This window comes from Melospiza georgiana, chromosome 20 (genome assembly GCF_028018845.1).
Source record: "Melospiza georgiana isolate bMelGeo1 chromosome 20, bMelGeo1.pri, whole genome shotgun sequence".
NCBI lineage: Eukaryota > Metazoa > Chordata > Aves > Passeriformes > Passerellidae > Melospiza > Melospiza georgiana.
In genome coordinates, this window is record NC_080449.1 from 2,208,502 (window position 1) to 2,225,728 (window position 17,227).

The following is a 17,227-nucleotide window of genomic DNA, read 5'->3' on the forward strand; positions in this document are numbered from 1 at the left end:
CATGGAGAACCCTGGAGTGCCTGCCCCATGCCCCACAGCCAGGCTGGCACCAGGGCACTGTCCCACGGCCAGGCTGGCACCAGGGCACTGTCCCACGGCCAGGCTGGCCCTCCACAGCCCCAGGGGTGGGATGGAGCCCTGCCTGTGACACACAGAGCACTGACAGCAGGCACACAGGCTCAGCTGAGGCTTCTGCAGGCTGATCCCATTGTGTCTCCATGGGAGTGGAGCTCCTCTGGAAACCTCAGAGTGCCTGTCTGCACGTTGGGGGCCAGGCCCACGGAAAAGCAGCCCCCAGTTCTCTGGAGCTGTGGAGGTGACTGCTCACAGCACAGACCCAGGCCTGGCTCCAGCGATGCAGGCAGGAGCAGGGGGACTCCAGCACGGCCCTGCAGCCCCAGCCTGTCCCTGCTGGGCTCCCAAACACGGCCAGGCTCTACACCCACAGCTGCAGGAGCAGGGCAGCGAGCCCCAGGACGAGCGTGAGGATGATGAAGGCGATGGCTGCAGCCCACAGGGACGAGCTGTGGCCCTTCAGCCTGGCTGGAGCCTCGGCCGGGACCATGTTGGTGAGGTTCAGCATGTACCCCAGCGTCCAGCCCACGTCAGCACCCCCGGCCTGCCAGAGAGAGGGGACAGGGTCAGTCCTGCCAGAGAGAGGGGACAGGTCAGCCCTGCCAGAGAGAGGGGATGGGTCAGCCCTGCCCCAGAGAGAGGGGACAGGGTCAGCCCTGCCAGAGAGAGGGGACAGGTCAGTCCTGCCCAGAGAGAGGGGATGGGTCAGCCCTGCCAGAGAGAGGGGATGGGTCAGCCCTGCCAGAGAGAGGGGACGGGTCAGTCCTGCCCAGAGAGAGGGGATGGGTCAGCCCTGCCCCAGAGAGAGGGGATGGGTCAGCCCTGCCAGAGAGAGGGGACAGGTCAGCCCTGCCAGAGAGAGGGCACAGGGTCAGCCCTGCCCAGAGAGAGGGGACAGGTCAGCCCTGCCAGAGAGAGGGGATGGGGTCAGTCCTGCCCAGAGAGAGGGGACAGGTCAGTCCTGCTCAGAGAGAGGGGACAGGTCAGCCCTGCCCAGAGAGAGGGGATAGGTCAGCCCTGCCAGAGAGAGGGGATAGGTCAGCCCTGCCAGAGAGAGGGGACAGGGTCAGTCCTGCCAGAGAGAGGGGATGGGTCAGTCCTGCCCAGAGAGAGGGCACAGGTCAGCCCTGCCAGAGAGAGGGGACAGGTCAGTCCTGCTCAGAGAGAGGGGGAACAGGGTCAGTCCTGCCAGAGAGAGGGCACAGGGTCAGCCCTGCCCAGAGAGAGGGGATGGGGTCAGTCCTGCCCAGAGAGAGGGGACAGGTCAGCCCTGCAGGGGAGCCACTGCTGGCCCAGAGCCACCCACCCATCCTGCTCAGCCCACAGCAGTGCCATGGGGGGCAGGCAGGGCTCTCTGCACCACTGCTCCCCAGGACACCCCAGCGTGGAGCTGGTTCTCCCCAGCACCCCCACACAGGGGCTGGCTCCTCCACAGCACCCCAAAACGAGGGCTTGCTCCCTCCCAGGACCCCAGCACAGGGCTGGCTCCCTCTCAGCAGCCCAATGTGGGAGCTGGCTCTCCCCAGCACCCCCACACAGGGTCTGGCTGTCCCCAGCACCCCAACATGGGCTGGTTCTCCCCCAGCACCCAATGTGGGGCTGGTTCTCCCCCAGGACCACCTCTGCTCCCCCTCAGGGGCTGGGAGCAGTGCCCACCTTCATCTGGAAGCAGATGTTGCTCCAGCTGCTCTCGTTGAACTTGTAGGCGTGGAGCAGGAGGGTGAGGATGTAGTTGGCGTTGGCGCAGTACCTGGGCAGGCGCTTGGGGCTCTCTGTGGGGTAGCTGGAAGAGAGCTGGGGTGGGCAATATTTGGGGTGAAGGGGAGTTATTGACAGGCACTTTCTGAGCAGAGACAAAGCCCTGAAATGTGCTGCATGAGCAGCAGTGGCTCCACAGTCACGAGCATCCAGGAAGAGACTCCTGGGCTGGGCAGTGATTTTGAACCTCTCTATGCAGAGCAACTCCTTTGGAGAGGATTTACACTCCAAACAGAAACAGAGGCACATATTGCACCTTACTGTGGCTCCTCCTGCCCCAGATTCTCCATCTCAGCCTCTTCATGCAAGGGGCTCCTGCTCCCTGCCCCATGGTGCTGCTGGCACATTTCTGGGCTTATCCACCCCCATGTACTGCCCAGAGGAGCTGTGGCTGCTCCATCCCTGCAAGTGGTCAAGGCCAGATTGGATGGGTTTAGAGCAGCCTGGTCTAGTGGAAGGTGTCCCTGCCCACATCAGGGATGTGGAACAAGATGAGCCTTCCCAACCAAACCAGTCTGGAATTCTATGATTCCAAGATTTGACTTGTCTCTGGCATGGTACCACCAGCTGGCTCTGTTCTCACCATCCCCCATGGCATCCCCATCCCCATCCCCACCTCCATCGCCATCCCCATCCCCACCTCCAAGCCCAGCTGCTTGCTGCCCTTGCCTGCCCTGGCTGCCCTTTTCCCAAGGGAGAATGAGCAAGGAGTGGATGCAGGACAGTCCCAGCTCCACACAGAGCTCAGGGTGGCTCTGCTGTGTAGGACACAGCTCAGAACCAGAGAGCCTTGCCCTGGACGGGTCCCCACTGCCTCCCCCCACCCCAGGAGCCCTTTGTTTCTGCATGTCCCACTGTGGCTCCATGCTGAGGAGCAGCATACATCCTGCCAGCTCCTGCTGCAGAACCCCTCGATGGCCTCTCTGACCGCGGCCAGCGGCTGCCCCTCCGTCAGGTTCAGGAACTTGAAGTTGTAGTAGAAGGCAGAGAAGGCCTGCAAGGCAAGGGACAGAAACAGGGACAGAAACCCTGGTGAGCTGCATGGGGCACCCCCAGCAGCTGCCCGAAGCAGGAGGTGGGATTTTCCTTCACGGGGTTTGTCCCAGCCCAGGTAGTCCCAGGGCATTGCTGTCCCTGTCCCTGTCCCAGCAGGTGCTGGGCTGGGGGTTGGTGCCTGCTGGTGACAGCAGCACAGCCAGCACAGCCAGAGCCTTGCCTGAAGCTGCTGTCTCAATCTCAACTCCTATGGACAAGCCCTGTTTTATTAACAAATCCCTGGCAGTGCCCAAGGCCCGGTTGGACAGGGCTCAGAGCACCCTGGGACAGTGGGAGCTGTCCCTGCCCAGTGCAGCCGGGGGGGCTCAGGATGAGCTTGAAGATCCCTCCCAGCCCAAACCAGTCTGGGATTCGATGATTCCCAGCACGGTCCCGTTTGGAGGTGTGGCTGGCAAAGGCCCCAGCACAATGAATGCCCAGAGTACCCAGCAGTGCCTGGGGAGCCTCTCGCCCTGTCCCGCAGGGAGGGGACAGTGCCAGGGGACAGCGATGGGGACAGCCCCGCCCGGGGGAGCCTTTCCGAGCAGGGGGGACGGGTTTGCCTTACGATGAAGCGTCCCCGGAGCGGGGGCTGGGGGACACCGTCCAAGGCGCAGTCCTGGCTGTGGCCGCACGCCGAGAGGTTGAGGAGGCTCCTGAGCGCTGCCAGGCAGGCGCTGGCGTCGCCGCTGCCCTCCAGGGTGACCGCGCTGTCCCCCGGGACACTGCCCGTGCAGGGGCTGGCGCGGAGCCACGACAGCGACACCGGCTCCTCGTAGCCCTTGGGGTAGCAGGGGTGCAGGACACGGGTGCTGGGGAACGAGCCCTGAGGACAGCAAAAAGCAGCTGCAGCTCCTCCGGTATGGTAGGAGTCCTAGTAAAATATCTGTATTGGATTTGAATATCTGTGTATGGGCCTTGCCCTGATTAGCCCCGGGTGTTGCTCTTGATGGGCTGCAGCTGCGATGTCCTTAATTGGGCTGCAGCTGTGGCTGGTGAAGATAACTGGGATAAAAGGGGGTGAGCTGGCTGGTCAGGGAGAGCCTGGCAGGAGTCCTGACTAGGAAGCAGCAGCAAGATGAAGAAGACGAAGAAGAAGATGAAGAAGAAGATGAAGAAGAAGACGAAGAAGAAGACTAAGAAGAAGAAGACGAAGAAGAAGAAGACGAAGAAGAAGAAGACGAAGAAGAAGAAGATGAAGAAGAAGAAGAAGAAGAAGAGGAAGAAGAAGATGAAGATGAAGAAGAAGAAGACAAAGAAGAAGAAGAAGAAGAAGAAGATGAAGAAGAAGAAGACAAAGAAGAAGAAGAAGAAGAAGAAGAAGAAGAAGAAGATGAAGAAGACTAAGAAGAAGACGAAGAAGAAGACTAAGAAGAAGAAGAAGAAGACTAAGAAGAAGAAGACGAAGAAGAAGATGAAGAAGACGAAGAAGACGAAGAAGAAGAAGAAGATGAAGAAGACTAAGAAGAAGAAGACGAAGAAGAAGACTAAGAAGAAGAAGAAGACTAAGAAGAAGAAGACGAAGAAGAAGATGAAGAAGACGAAGAAGACAAAGAAGAAGAAGAAGAAGAAGACGAAGACGTAGAAGAAGAAGAAGAAGAAGAAGATGTAGAAGAAGACGAAGATGTAGAAGAAGAAGAAGAAGACGTAGAAGAAGACGAAGACGTAGAAGAAGAAGAAGAAGAAGAAGAAGACGTAGAAGAAGAAGAAGACGACAAAGAAGACGAAGAAGACGAAGATGTAGAAGAAGAAGAAAAAGACGTAGAAGAAGACGTAGAAGAAGAAGAAGAAGAAGAAGAAGAAGACTGTGCTGTGAAGAACTGCCCCCAAGAAATATCACTGAAAAGGTATGGGACTTCAGAAACATGATTGCGACAGTATGGGACTCTAGAAATATGAAATACAACAAGATAACAACACTCTGGAGTCTCCTGGCAGCGTGTGCACACAGCCAGCACCTCCCCAAAGCCCAGGCACCGCGTTCCCAATTCCTCCTGTCCCTCAGTCCTGGCCTTACTGCCTGTCCCAGCACGAGCCCAGCACTAATTCTCACTCTGCTTTATCTCATTCCCTCTCCCACAGAGGCAGACCAGTTTCAAACACCCAGCATGTCTCTGCCCTGGCCACAAGGTCCTCTTTGGGGACGTGTAAAGCCCTCTCTAGCTTTAGGGAGGCTAAAACTAAAACCAGCTAAAACCTCTAATACCAGCTCTAGCTCTGGTTTTAGCTCCAACTTTATTCAGGGTCACCATATGGGACTTTCCTGGCCATACAGCAAGGGCAAACCCTTCTGGCTCACCAAGGCTGCTCTGCTGGTGAGGTGCAGCTCCATAAAGATGCTCTTCACCTCTGACCTTCCAAAAGATGGCCTGAGAAAGGTCTTCAGCTCACATTTCTCAGGCTGTGAGGTCACAGAGTAGCTGAGGTTCAGGGGAGCTGGAAGCTCCCTGTGATCACCCTCTTGTTAAGGCCTGACCAACTAGAGCAGGCTGCTCAGAGCCTCAACCATCAAGTTCTGAGGATCTCCAGAGACAGTGACTCTACAGCCTGTCTGGGTCTTATTCCAATATCTGATCATTCCTATTGGGGGAAACTTTTCCCCTTTGTCTCGTTGGAAACTCAGATGTTCCAGCTTGTGCCCCTTGCCTCTTACTCTGCACTTTGCACCTCTGAGAAGAGCCTGGTCCTGCACTTCTGCATGCCCCATGTGAAGCCAGAAGATCCCAAACTGCCCCTTGTGACATTTTCCCCATCCCTGGCAGTGTCCAAGGCCAGGCTGGATGGGGCTTGGAGCAGCCTGGGGTAGTGGAAGGTGTCCCTGCCCATGGAAGGGGGCAGAACAAGGTGATCTTTAAAGTCCCTTCCAACCCAAACCAGCCTGGGATTCCATTATACCCGTGCTCCTCTCCACATCTGCCCTGCCATGCTCCAGGGAGTCTGTCCTTTCTCTCAGTCCTTGCTGATGGCTCTCCAGAAGAGCCCTGCCTGTCCTTACTTTGTGCATTAACAGGTGTGTGCTTGGCATTGTTGGCATTGTGACGCTGCAGGGCTCAGCAGCCGCTCACCACAATCAATTCCTGGGCCAGCCGCTTCAGCATCTCGTCCTGCCCGTAGCACAGGTAGCTGTGAGCGTAGATCCTGTACCTGTACCCGTACAGGGTCAGCTCAGAGCCTTCATTCTGGCTCAGGGCTGAACCTTCGGGCATGAAGGTGATTTGGGTGGATGCTCCTCCAAGATCCAGTGCCCCAAAAATGTTGGCTGCCTCCGGACGAAGCCAGGCGTGCGCTTTGGGAGAGTACTGCCAATGAGACCAGGGGAGGAAGAAGAGAACAGAATTCTCATCCCATTGAAGACAACAGGATTTTGTTATTAAATTCAGTGGCCTCTGCATGTAAACCCTTCCACCCTCCCTGCCCAGGCAGCTGGGATAGTGATCAGAGCCACGGCAGAGATGGAACTCTCAGGAGGTCAGCAGGAGCTGACCCTCACTCTCAGGTGGTCTGTGGCTGCTGACCCTCACTCTCAGGTGGTCAGCAGGAGCTGACCCTCACTCTCAGGTGGTCAGCAGGAGCTGACCCTCACTCTCAGGTGGTCAGCAGGAGCTGACACTCACTCTCAGGGGGTCAGGAGGAGCTGACCCTCACTCTCAGGGGGTCAGTGGCTGCTGACCCTCACTCTCAGGTGGTCAGTAGCTGCTGACCCTCACTCTCAGGGGGTCAGGAGGAGCTGACCCTCACTCTCAGGTGGTCAGTGGCTGCTGACCCTCACTCTCAGGGGGTCAGCAGGAGCTGACCCTCACTCTCAGGTGGTCAGTAGCTGCTGACCTCACCTGTGGGCTCACCTGGCTCTGAGTCACCACCCCTCCCAGGCCAAAGGGCTGGTGGCAACAGGCTCGGGGACTTGCCCTTGCCGAGGAGGCTGCAGGGCTCTGGGGCAGGAGGAAGGATTTCTATCCAAGAATCCTCCAACAGCCCCCACAGGAGCCCAGCACTGAGCTGTGGCAGGGCTGGGACAGAGCTTTGGTGTGAGCTGCCTTCAGCTGGAGTCTCCCAGCACTGCAGGGAGATGGAGCTTCCCAGGCAGGGACAGAGAGCCCAGCTGTGCTGCACTCACCTCCCAGTCCCCGAGAGACCCTCTGTCCACTCACTGTGGAGATCACCCTGAGCTCTCAGCAGACACCCTCATTCCTGAGTCCTCCCTCCTCACTCACTGTGGGCAAACCAGAGGATGTGTCTCCTTCCCTTGGCTCATTCCCAAAAGCTGCCAACCCTGACCTCTCCTGCACTGAGAAAGCTTGAGGAAAATCAGAAAAGCTCTACAAGCAAAGGAGTGGGTGTTGCACCCTTCTCCCACCTTGGTGAAGGAGTCCAGCAGGTAGTTGATGGTGATCCAGCCATAGGCCCCCTCCTCCTCTCCTGTGAGGATCCGAGCCCCTTTGAAAGCCACTGGGTACTCCTGCATGGTTTTAGCAACCTCAGCCAGGACTTGCTCTGCTGCTGAGCTGTTCTGTTCCCTAGGAGGGATGCAAAGGACAGGACACATACCCAACTACAACAGGAAACACAAACAAAGTCTGGTTCTCTCCCAGTTCCACATACTCCCAGGTTTTGCAGCAAGCAGTCTGTCTGAAAGGGTTTCTTGCCACATAGCTTGTCTGAGCTGCTCATCCGAGGTAAATCCCAGCTGCCTCAGCTTGGCATTGCCAATCTAGGAGCAACAGCAACCCCTCCCCTGCAGTGCAGCCTGATCCCAGTCACCCAGAGCCTCCCCAGTCACCCAGAGCCTCCCCAGTCACCCAGAGCCATCCCAGTCACCCAGAGCCTCCCCCAGTCACCCTTCCCTGCAGTGCAGCTCGATCCCAGTCACCCAGAGCCTCCCCAGTCACCCTTCCCTGCAGTGCAGCTCGATCCCAGTCACCCAGAGCCATCCCAGTCACCCTCCCCTGCCTGGCTGCTGAGGCTGGAGGGGGTTGTGCTGCCAGAGCTGGGTTTGAGCATCACCCCCTGGCTGTGCCCAGGCTGGTTGCTGACCTCTGGGGTTTTCAGGAAGGTTTCAGGCTGGGTTCAGCCCTCCCAGGGGGGAAGATGTCTCAGGGCTGTTCTTGCTCTCTGAAGTGAGCAACCTTCAGGCTATGACCCAGGGCACAGAAATAATCTGCAGCCATAAAACCAAGGGCCATGAAATGAAGGCTGCCATTTGAAGAGAGTTAATATGGGCTGGTGAAAGGTGAGGACAGGACCTGCAGCACTTTGTTACCTCCTACCTCTGCCCCACCAGCACCCATCCACCTGGGCAGGTGGCACATCAGCTGGCACCCCAACCCCCTTGTTATTAAGGAATGATGAAGAGCAAACGAAGCAGTGAAAAACATCTCTTGCTTAGAACTGGGACGTCCTGGGGTGTCCCAACAGACATTGCTCAGGACAGCTCAGCCCTCCCCGTGTCCCCACCAAGCTGCCTCTCCTCCCTGTCCTGGCTGTTTGCAGCTCTGTCACTGCTGCCACCCCTGCCCCAGCAGTACCTCAGCAGCCTCATGCCAGCTGTTGCTCCAAGATAAGCTGGGACATCCCTCTGCTTCTCAGCAGGAATAACCTGCAGGGCTTTATCCAAGCACTCCCTTAGGGAATTGCCAGCTTCAGGGGGATTGTTGGCATAGCTTGATATGCCTTGCCCTGAAAAAGAGTCAGGATGGACAGGCAGATGGGAATGGCTTGGGTCAGGGTTGTGGGAACAAGAGGGCACAGGGCAATGAGGCTGTCACCTCTTAGCAATAAAGGTGCTTTTCCAGGGCCCCCTGGTCCCCTGAGGCCAGACTGACTCACACATCTATTCCCCTCCTGTGTCTCCCTTGCTTTCAGCAGTGTCACTCTGGGTGACACCTTCTCCAGCCAGGACAGCAGCTGGGAGCACTCCAAGGTGGAGGAGCAAAAACTGATTCACCATCAAGATCCAGCCCCCAAGTGCAGGAGCACCACAGGGTGCTGAGAGCCCAGGGACCCACAGCCAGAGCTCCCTGTGCCCCAGTGCCAGCCCAGGGACAGGGCTGTCCAGCCAGGCCACCCCTGCCACCATGGAACAGGGCAGGACAGAGCCATGGCAGGGGGATACTGACCCTGCACATCACAGGACAGGGTCTGGCTGACCACTCCAGTGTCGTTCTCCTTGTCCGAATCCCACTGGTACACGAACAGAGAGGTGTGGGATGAGCCTGCATCAAACACCATCCCATACTGCAAGGGAAATCCACACACAATCAAGCTGGGGGAGCAGCAGCAACCAGGCCCTGGCCCCACTGTGGCCCTGCCAGGGCAGTGGGGCCAGAAGATTCCCCCAAACCCCTGTCTGAGCACAGAACCCATCAGCTGTGCCGTGGCCTCAGCCCCCCACAGTGACCAAGGGACTGTCATTCCCTCTCCTGAGGTCTGTGCTGCAATGCCAACCCACACAAACATTTCCTGTTGTTTCCTCATGCTGTTTTGTTTTATTTTCTTTCATGCTCACATACCTTTTGTGTCTGCACTGGCCCCACCTTGGGGCCAGCAGCTCTCCCATCTCTGGTGCTCCCATGGCAGCGCCCAGCCTGGGCAGGGCCTCTCCAGGGGCACTCAGCCCCCTGCCCCTGCCCATAAAGCCTTTTCCCCCAGCCACAGCCCTGCCAGCCCTCCCAGCAGGGTGGGAAGCCATGCCCAGGGCACAGCAGGGGAGGCAGGATGGTTGTGCCATGGTGTGAGGGTAGGGATGGACTGGGGGGAGCTGGCAGGAACAAGGGGCACCCCGAGGTGCCCTGGCAGAGCACAGGGAGCACTGCCCCAAGGTAATCTCCAAACCTGGCACAGCACAGTGGGGATGGGCTCCAGAGGAGCCTTCCCCTTTGACTTTCTTCTGCCTGCACCTCGAAGTGGGGACCAAACCCACCCTGCTACTGCCAGGCAGGTCCTGCCCCCACTGCCCCTCCAGCCCCATGGAGCAGCTGCTGGCTCAGAGCACCTGCCCAGGGGACTGGGCTCACCAGGGGCTCAGGGACTGCTCTGGGCTCTCCAGGGGCTCAGGGACTGCTCTGGGCTCACCAGGGGCTCAGGGACTGCTCTGGGCTCACCTTGACCGTGGCAGGCAGCGTCACATCTTCAACCCTCACCAGGCTGAGAACCAGGGCGATGATGGAGAGTGCCACCAGTGCCCCAATGATGGCACTGGTGAAGGATTTCTTCCTGGCCAGCATTGGGGGCAGGCTCCTGAAAACTCAGATAGGCAGAAACGTGGCTGGACCTGGGAGCAACAGTGTCAGTGAGAGCTGTGAGGAGACCACTCCCAAAGCTGACCCTGACTCAAGCCATGCGCTCACAACCCTGGGGAATAATCAGATCTTTTCCTGGGAAAAGCACTATGAGGATAAAATACAGGGAGCTGGAGGAAAGAGGGGCTGGTTGCCCCACAGCCTGGCAGAGCCATGATGGGATCACAAAAATCTCCTGGGCCTGGGAGGGTGAGAGGAGCCCTGCACAGAGCAGAAGGGAGCACAGGGAGCTGCAGAGCCCTCACTGAGGCACTGCAGCAGGGCAGGCGGGCTGCTGTGTCACCCTGCCCTTCCCAGGTTGCAGGGCTGGGAAGGGCAGCTCACCTGTCTCAGCTCACCAGGCTGTGCCCTGGGGGTCCCTCGGGTCTCTCTGTGCTCCTCCAGTGCAGCAAACCCAGCCTGGACTTGCCTTTATGTCCTCTGGAAGTGGATACTGCTGGAAAATCTCTCCCCCGTTATTTTCTCTGAGGGCTCATCAGCCATAGGTGAAACTCTTGAATATCTGTTCTCCTGTTTGTCTTGCAGGTGTATATTCATGGCCCAGTTTGGCATTGCCTTTATCTTCAGCCAGTTGCTTCCTCCTCCTCCTCATTTGAATGAAGGACAAATCACCGCATTTAACCCTTGTCCCTCCGCTTCTCTGGGCTGTCACACCCCCTGGTTCTGCTTTCTCTTTGCTCTCCTCAGCCTTCTCATTCCCATTCCAAGCTCTCTACAAGGTCTGTAAGAGGTGACTGTGGTATTTGCAGCCCCCAGAGTGGGAGGTCACTGTGGGTTTTACCTCACTGAGGTGGAAGCTCCCATCAGAGGGGAGGATTGCCCTGCCAGGGCTCTCAGCAGCACGGGCTGGGCAGGGCCTTGGGACAGGCCAAGGCTCCCTCATGGCCCAGCTGGGGCTGTGGCCTCCCCTTCCCTGGGTCTGTCCCAGCCTTGTGCTGCTCCTGGGGCCCTGCAGAGCCCGAGGAGAGCAGAGGGGCTGGGGAGGGCTCAGGAAGGGCTGGGCAGCAGGGATGTGCTGTCCTGGGCCCATGGCGGAGCTGCCTCCTGCTGCTGCAGCTCCCTGATAAGAGCCCCGGGCTGAGGCAGGGCCAGAGCAGCCCCAGCTGAGCCCCACGGGCAGGGCTGGCAGGGAAGGGCTGGGCTGGGCAGCTCTGCGGCCCTGGCCCTGCCCAGCACCACGGCTGGGCTGCAGAGGCGCTGCTGTGTGCCTGGCAGTGTCACCATGGCAGTGTCACCCGGGCAGTGACACCCCGGCAGTGTCACCCCGGCAGTGTCACCACGGCAGTGTCACCCGGGCAGTGACACCCTGGCAGTGTCACCACGGCAGTGTCACCCGGGCAGTGACACCCTGGCAGTGTCACCCGGGCAGTGTCACCATGCTGGGTCACCATGGCAGTGTCACCATGGGAGTATCACCGGGGCAGTGACACCCTGGCAGTGTCACCATGCTGGGTCACCATGGCAGTGTCACCATGGCAGTATCACCGAGGCAGTGTCATCAGGGCAGTGTCACCGTGGCAGTGTCACCCTGGCAGCGTTGTCATCCTGGCAGTGACACCATGGCAGGGTCACCCTGGCAATGTCACCCCGGCAGTGTCACCATAGCAGTATCACCGGGGCAGTGTCACCCTGGCAGAGTCACCATGGCAGTGTCACCCCGGCAGTGTCACCCCAGCAGTGTCACCATGGCAGTGACACCCCGGCAGTATCACCAGGGCAGTGTCACCCTGGCAGTGTCACCGTGGCAGTGACACCCCGGCAGTGTCACCATGGCAGTGTCACTGTGGCAGGGACACCCTGGCAGTGTCGCCCTGGCAGTGTCACCCCGGCAGTGTCACCATGGCAGTGACACCATGGCAGTGACACCATGACAGTGTCACCGTGGCAGTGACACCCCGGCAGTGTCACCATGCTGGGTCACCATGGCAGTGTCACCATGGCAGTATCACTGGGGCAGTGTCACCCTGGCAGTGTCACCATGGCAGTGACACCCTGGTAATGTCACCGTGGCAGTGTCACCCTGGCAGTATCACCGGGGCAGTGTCACCCTGGCAGCATCGTCATCCTGGCAGTGACACCATGGCAGGGTCACTCCGGCAGTGTCACCATAGCAGTATCACCGGGGCAGTGTCACCGTGGCACGGACACCCTGGCAGTGTCGCCCTAGCAGTGTCACCCTGGCAGTGTCACCATGGCAGTGACATCATGACAGTGTCACCATGGCAGTGTCGCCGTGGCAGTGTCACCCTGGTAATGTCACCGTGGCAGGGACACCCTGGCAGTGTCACCATAGCAGTATCATTGGGGCAGTGTCACCCTGGCAGTGTCACCCCGGCAGTGTCACCATAGCAGTATCATTGGGGCAGTGTCACCCTGGCAGTGTCACCGTGGCAGGGACACCCTGGCAGTGTCGCCCTGGCAGTGTAACCCCGGCAGTGTCACCATGGCAGTGGCACCCCGGCAGTGTCACCGTGGCAGTGTCACCATGGCAGTGACACCATGGCAGTGACACCATGACAGTGTCACCATGGCAGTGTCACCATGGCAGTGGCACCCCGGCAGTGTCACCCCGGCAGTGTCACCGTGGCAGTGTCACCATGGCAGTGACACCATGGCAGTGTCACCGTGGCAGTGACACCCCAGCAGTGTCACCATGGCAGTGTCACCCTGGCAGTGACACCATGACAGTGTCACTATGGCAGTGTCACCCTGGCAGTGGCACCCCGGCAGTGTCACCCTGGTAATGTCACCGTGGCAGTGTCACCTCGGCAGTGTCACCCAGCAGTGTCACCATGGCTGTGTCACCCTGGCAGTGTCACCGTGGCAGGGACACCCTGGCATGTAACCCCGGCAGTGTCACCGTGGCAGTGTCACCCAGCAGTGTCACCATGGCTGTGTCACCCTGGCAGTGTCGCCCTGGCAGTGTCACCCTGGCAGTGTCACCGTGGCAGTGACACCATGACAGTGTCACCCCGGCAGTGTCACCATGGCAGTGTCGCCATAGCAGTATCACCAGGGCAGTGCCACCCTGGCAGAGTCACCATGGCAGTGTCACCCCGGCAGTGTCACCCCAGCAGTGTCACCATGGCAGTGTCACCCTGGCAGTATCACCAGGGCAGTGTCACCCTGGCAGTGTCACCGTGGCAGTGACACCCCGGCAGTGTCACCATGGCAGTGTCACCGTGGCAGGGACACCCTGGCAGTGTCGCCCTGGCAGTGTCACCCCGGCAGTGTCACCATGGCAGTGACACCATGGCAGTGACACCATGACAGTGTCACCGTGGCAGTGACACCCCGGCAGTGTCACCATGCTGGGTCACCATGGCAGTGTCACCATGGCAGTATCACTGGGGCAGTGTCACCCTGGCAGTGTCACCATGGCAGTGACACCCTGGTAATGTCACCGTGGCAGTGTCACCCTGGCAGTATCACCGGGGCAGTGTCACCCTGGCAGCATCGTCATCCTGGCAGTGACACCATGGCAGGGTCACTCCGGCAGTGTCACCATAGCAGTATCACCGGGGCAGTGTCACCGTGGCACGGACACCCTGGCAGTGTCGCCCTAGCAGTGTCACCCTGGCAGTGTCACCATGGCAGTGACATCATGACAGTGTCACCATGGCAGTGTCACCATGGCAGTGTCGCCGTGGCAGTGTCACCCTGGTAATGTCACCGTGGCAGGGACACCCTGGCAGTGTCACCATAGCAGTATCATTGGGGCAGTGTCACCCTGGCAGTGTCACCCCGGCAGTGTCACCATAGCAGTATCATTGGGGCAGTGTCACCCTGGCAGTGTCACCGTGGCAGGGACACCCTGGCAGTGTCGCCCTGGCAGTGTAACCCCGGCAGTGTCACCATGGCAGTGGCACCCCGGCAGTGTCACCGTGGCAGTGTCACCATGGCAGTGACACCATGGCAGTGACACCATGACAGTGTCACCATGGCAGTGTCACCATGGCAGTGGCACCCCGGCAGTGTCACCCCGGCAGTGTCACCGTGGCAGTGTCACCATGGCAGTGACACCATGGCAGTGTCACCGTGGCAGTGACACCCCAGCAGTGTCACCATGGCAGTGTCACCCTGGCAGTGACACCATGACAGTGTCACTATGGCAGTGTCACCCTGGCAGTGGCACCCCGGCAGTGTCACCCTGGTAATGTCACCGTGGCAGTGTCACCTCGGCAGTGTCACCCAGCAGTGTCACCATGGCTGTGTCACCCTGGCAGTGTCACCGTGGCAGGGACACCCTGGCATGTAACCCCGGCAGTGTCACCGTGGCAGTGTCACCCAGCAGTGTCACCATGGCTGTGTCACCCTGGCAGTGTCGCCCTGGCAGTGTCACCCTGGCAGTGTCACCGTGGCAGTGACACCATGACAGTGTCACCCCGGCAGTGTCACCATGGCAGTGTCGCCATAGCAGTATCACCAGGGCAGTGCCACCCTGGCAGTGTCACCATGGCAGTGACACCATGGCAGTGACACCATGACAGTGTCACCATGGCAGTGTCACCCCGGCAGTGTCACCATGGCAGTGACATCCTGGCAGTGTCACCCCGGCAGTGTCACCATGGCAGTGTCACCCCGGCAGTGTTACCATGGCAGTGACACCCCGGCAGTGTCACCGTGGCAGTGACACCATGACAGTGTCACCCCGGCAGTGTCACCCCGGCAGTGTCACCCCAGCAGTGACACCCCAGCAGTGTCACCATGGCAGTGTCACCCCAGCAGTGTCACCCCAGCAGTGTCACCCCGGCAGTGTCACCATGCTGTGACAGCAGGGCCCCTCACACCTCCAGGCCCTCCCTTTCCCTGCTGCCCCCATCTGGGATCCCCCACCCCTGGGCAAGGGGCAGATTGACGCTCTGAGTTGAGAATGATTTTATTTCTCATCTGTGCAGAGATGAGTGCTGGTGGTGCACCACAGCTGACACACCCTCAGCATGCCAGGTGCCCATTGTTGCACATTTGAAGCGACAGAAATGAGCATTTCCCTACAGCCAACCACAACTGGGGCAGCCATTGGTATTTGCAGTCTCTGCCTCCTTTAAAGAGACCCTGCACAATTCTTTTACTGCTCCTGCTCTGTGGGGAAGGGCTTTTGTGAGTAAGGGGTGATCACAGCAGGGATTTCCCTATGCTAATGAGCACTGGAAGCACACAAAGTTTTTCTTTGGCTTTGTAATTTGATTTATAGTGTCCTCCTGCTCTTTACTTCTTGGGTCATGGCTCTCAGGTACTGCAGGATTGGTTATTCTCAAGTCTTTCATAAGTTCTTTTGTTTGTCCTGTCCTGCAGTGAATTTTTAATCTTCTCATAGTACTTCATTTCAACAAATCCCCTCTCTGACACTTAGGGAAATGTCCACAGTGCATTTTCTGTAAGTCTCACCCTATTTTTGGAAAAACATAGTTGACTCTTAGCTGAAAGAACAAAATAAACACAAACTCTTTCATTTTGTGATATGGTGGCGTGTCAGCGCAGTGTCTGTGGGCTCGTGGCATGCCAACACTCCCATGGCCGTGTCCTTTGGGGTGGCTCCTGAAGCCCAGAGGGTGCCACCACTCCTGCACTCCCATCTCCACACAACACACAGCCTTTGGATTCACCTGGGTTCAGTGGGAGGGGTGGATGAGGGTCCCTGCTCTGGAAATCCCCTGCTGGCTGCACAGGGCTCTTCTGAGCACAGGGGTCCTGTCCCCACCTGGGACAGAGAGGCACCAAACAGCCCTGGTCCCTCATGTGGCACTGCCAGTGGCTGTGTGCACCCAGAGCTGGCCAAAACCTCCAGCTCCAAACCCTAACACAGCATGAGCAACTCTTCACTTTTCCTGTCCCTTTTTGTACTAAAGAAACAGCCCCAGAGGTTTTGGTGAGGGGCTGCTCCCCCTTGCCCATGCTGGCCCCATGTGCAGCTGTGCCAGGTGATGCTGCCCGGGCTGGGCTCTGGCTGTGAGCCACAGACACAGGGATGTGTGAGGAAGGACACAGTTCCAGCTGCCTTGTCCCAGCTGAGGCAAACGGGGCAGTGCTGGGAGGGAAATGCTGTGCAGTGGAGCCCTCATTGCCCTGACCCTCCCCACACCTGGCTCTGTGCTACACCCAGGCCTCAGTTTCCTTCAGGCAGTCCCACCAAAGGGTGTCTCTGCCAAATTCGGGGGCTCAGGGCTCTGTGGTGTCCGAGCAGGACCTGGAAGGGCCGTGGGGGCCTGGCCCCAGGAGCAGCTGCTCTCACGTGGCTCCCCTCAGGTCCTTGGGCACATCAGCCCAGCCCTGTTTGGCTTCAGGGCCGTGCTCTGCTGAGAGTGAAATGTGCTGTTTGCTCCTGACTGAGAAAGGCACCAAGTGTCTCCTTCTGACTTCTGATAGACAAATCTGCTGTGGGGAAGCATGGCTAGAGTACACACACACCCCTGTTTGATCTGCTTTTGACAGGTTTTTATTTGCCTGTGGCCCTTGCAGAGGCTCTGGCACCCACAGGGAGTTGCCAGGCTGGTGTGGGGACTGTGGGGCTCCAACCCAGCCACCGCTGCCAGGCTGGAGGCTGTTTGTGAAATGACATCACCTCCTCTACCAGCACCTTCCTGGTGCCTTCTCAAAGGAAAGAACCTTGACTCAGGGTTAAAAAAGGGAGTCTCATTTCCCAGAACTCAGTTTCTGCTCTGTGAGGTCACCTCAGTCCCAGGATGGGAGGTGCAGGAGGTGGCTCTGAGCTTGTCCCATGTCCCCAGGGAGCTGCTCCACTTGCTCCTGCCCCGTGTTCCTCTGCCAGGCCTTCCCTGGGTCCTGCTGTGACTTGTCCCAGCATAGACCAGCTCCAGCCCTCCCCTCCGCTGATTCCAGCAGGACTGGAGGAGTTTGGGCCATTTGAAGCTTCCCTGCCCGTGGCAGGTTCCAGGGGGGATGGAGGTGCCTTGGGCCGCCCATTCCCAGATGTGTTCTGGGAGCTCCCTCATCCCCCTGGAGGCCCAGGCCGTGCTGGAGCCCTGTCCCAGTGCATGGAGCCCACCTGGGCTGTGCCAGGCTGTGCTCTGGGCATGGGCACAGCAGCAGCACTGGCTGCTCTC

The 17,227-nt window shown here is 58.8% G+C and overlaps 1 protein-coding gene across 1 annotated transcript; it reads right to left on the reverse strand.

Moving 5' to 3' along the window:
* Nucleotides 1–436: 436 nt before the first annotated feature.
* Nucleotides 437–10,088, reverse strand: LOC131091919 (ectonucleoside triphosphate diphosphohydrolase 8-like). Its single transcript, XM_058038296.1, has 9 exons — nucleotides 9,966–10,088; nucleotides 8,982–9,099; nucleotides 8,391–8,541; nucleotides 7,223–7,382; nucleotides 5,934–6,167; nucleotides 3,437–3,694; nucleotides 2,717–2,827; nucleotides 1,732–1,869; nucleotides 437–619 (listed from the first exon to the last, which is right to left on the reverse strand). Exons 1-9 carry the CDS (start codon nucleotides 10,086–10,088, stop codon nucleotides 437–439), a joined length of 1,476 nt encoding a protein of 491 aa, XP_057894279.1.
* Between the last annotated feature and the right edge of the window lie 7,139 nt (nucleotides 10,089–17,227).

Bases quoted from the DNA above. Each gene is read 5' to 3' on its own strand.
- LOC131091919 (XM_058038296.1), bottom strand. From the start codon at position 10,088: ATGCTGGCCAGGAAGAAATCCTTCACCAGTGCCATCATTGGGGCACTG. The intron at 3,695-5,933 runs GTGAGCGGCTGC...TGCTGTCCTCAG, and splicing joins TGGCCCAGGAATTGATTGTG to GGCTCGTTCCCCAGCACCCG. The intron at 1,870-2,716 runs GTATGCTGCTCC...TGCCCACCCCAG, and splicing joins GCAGCAGGAGCTGGCAGGAT to CTCTCTTCCAGCTACCCCAC.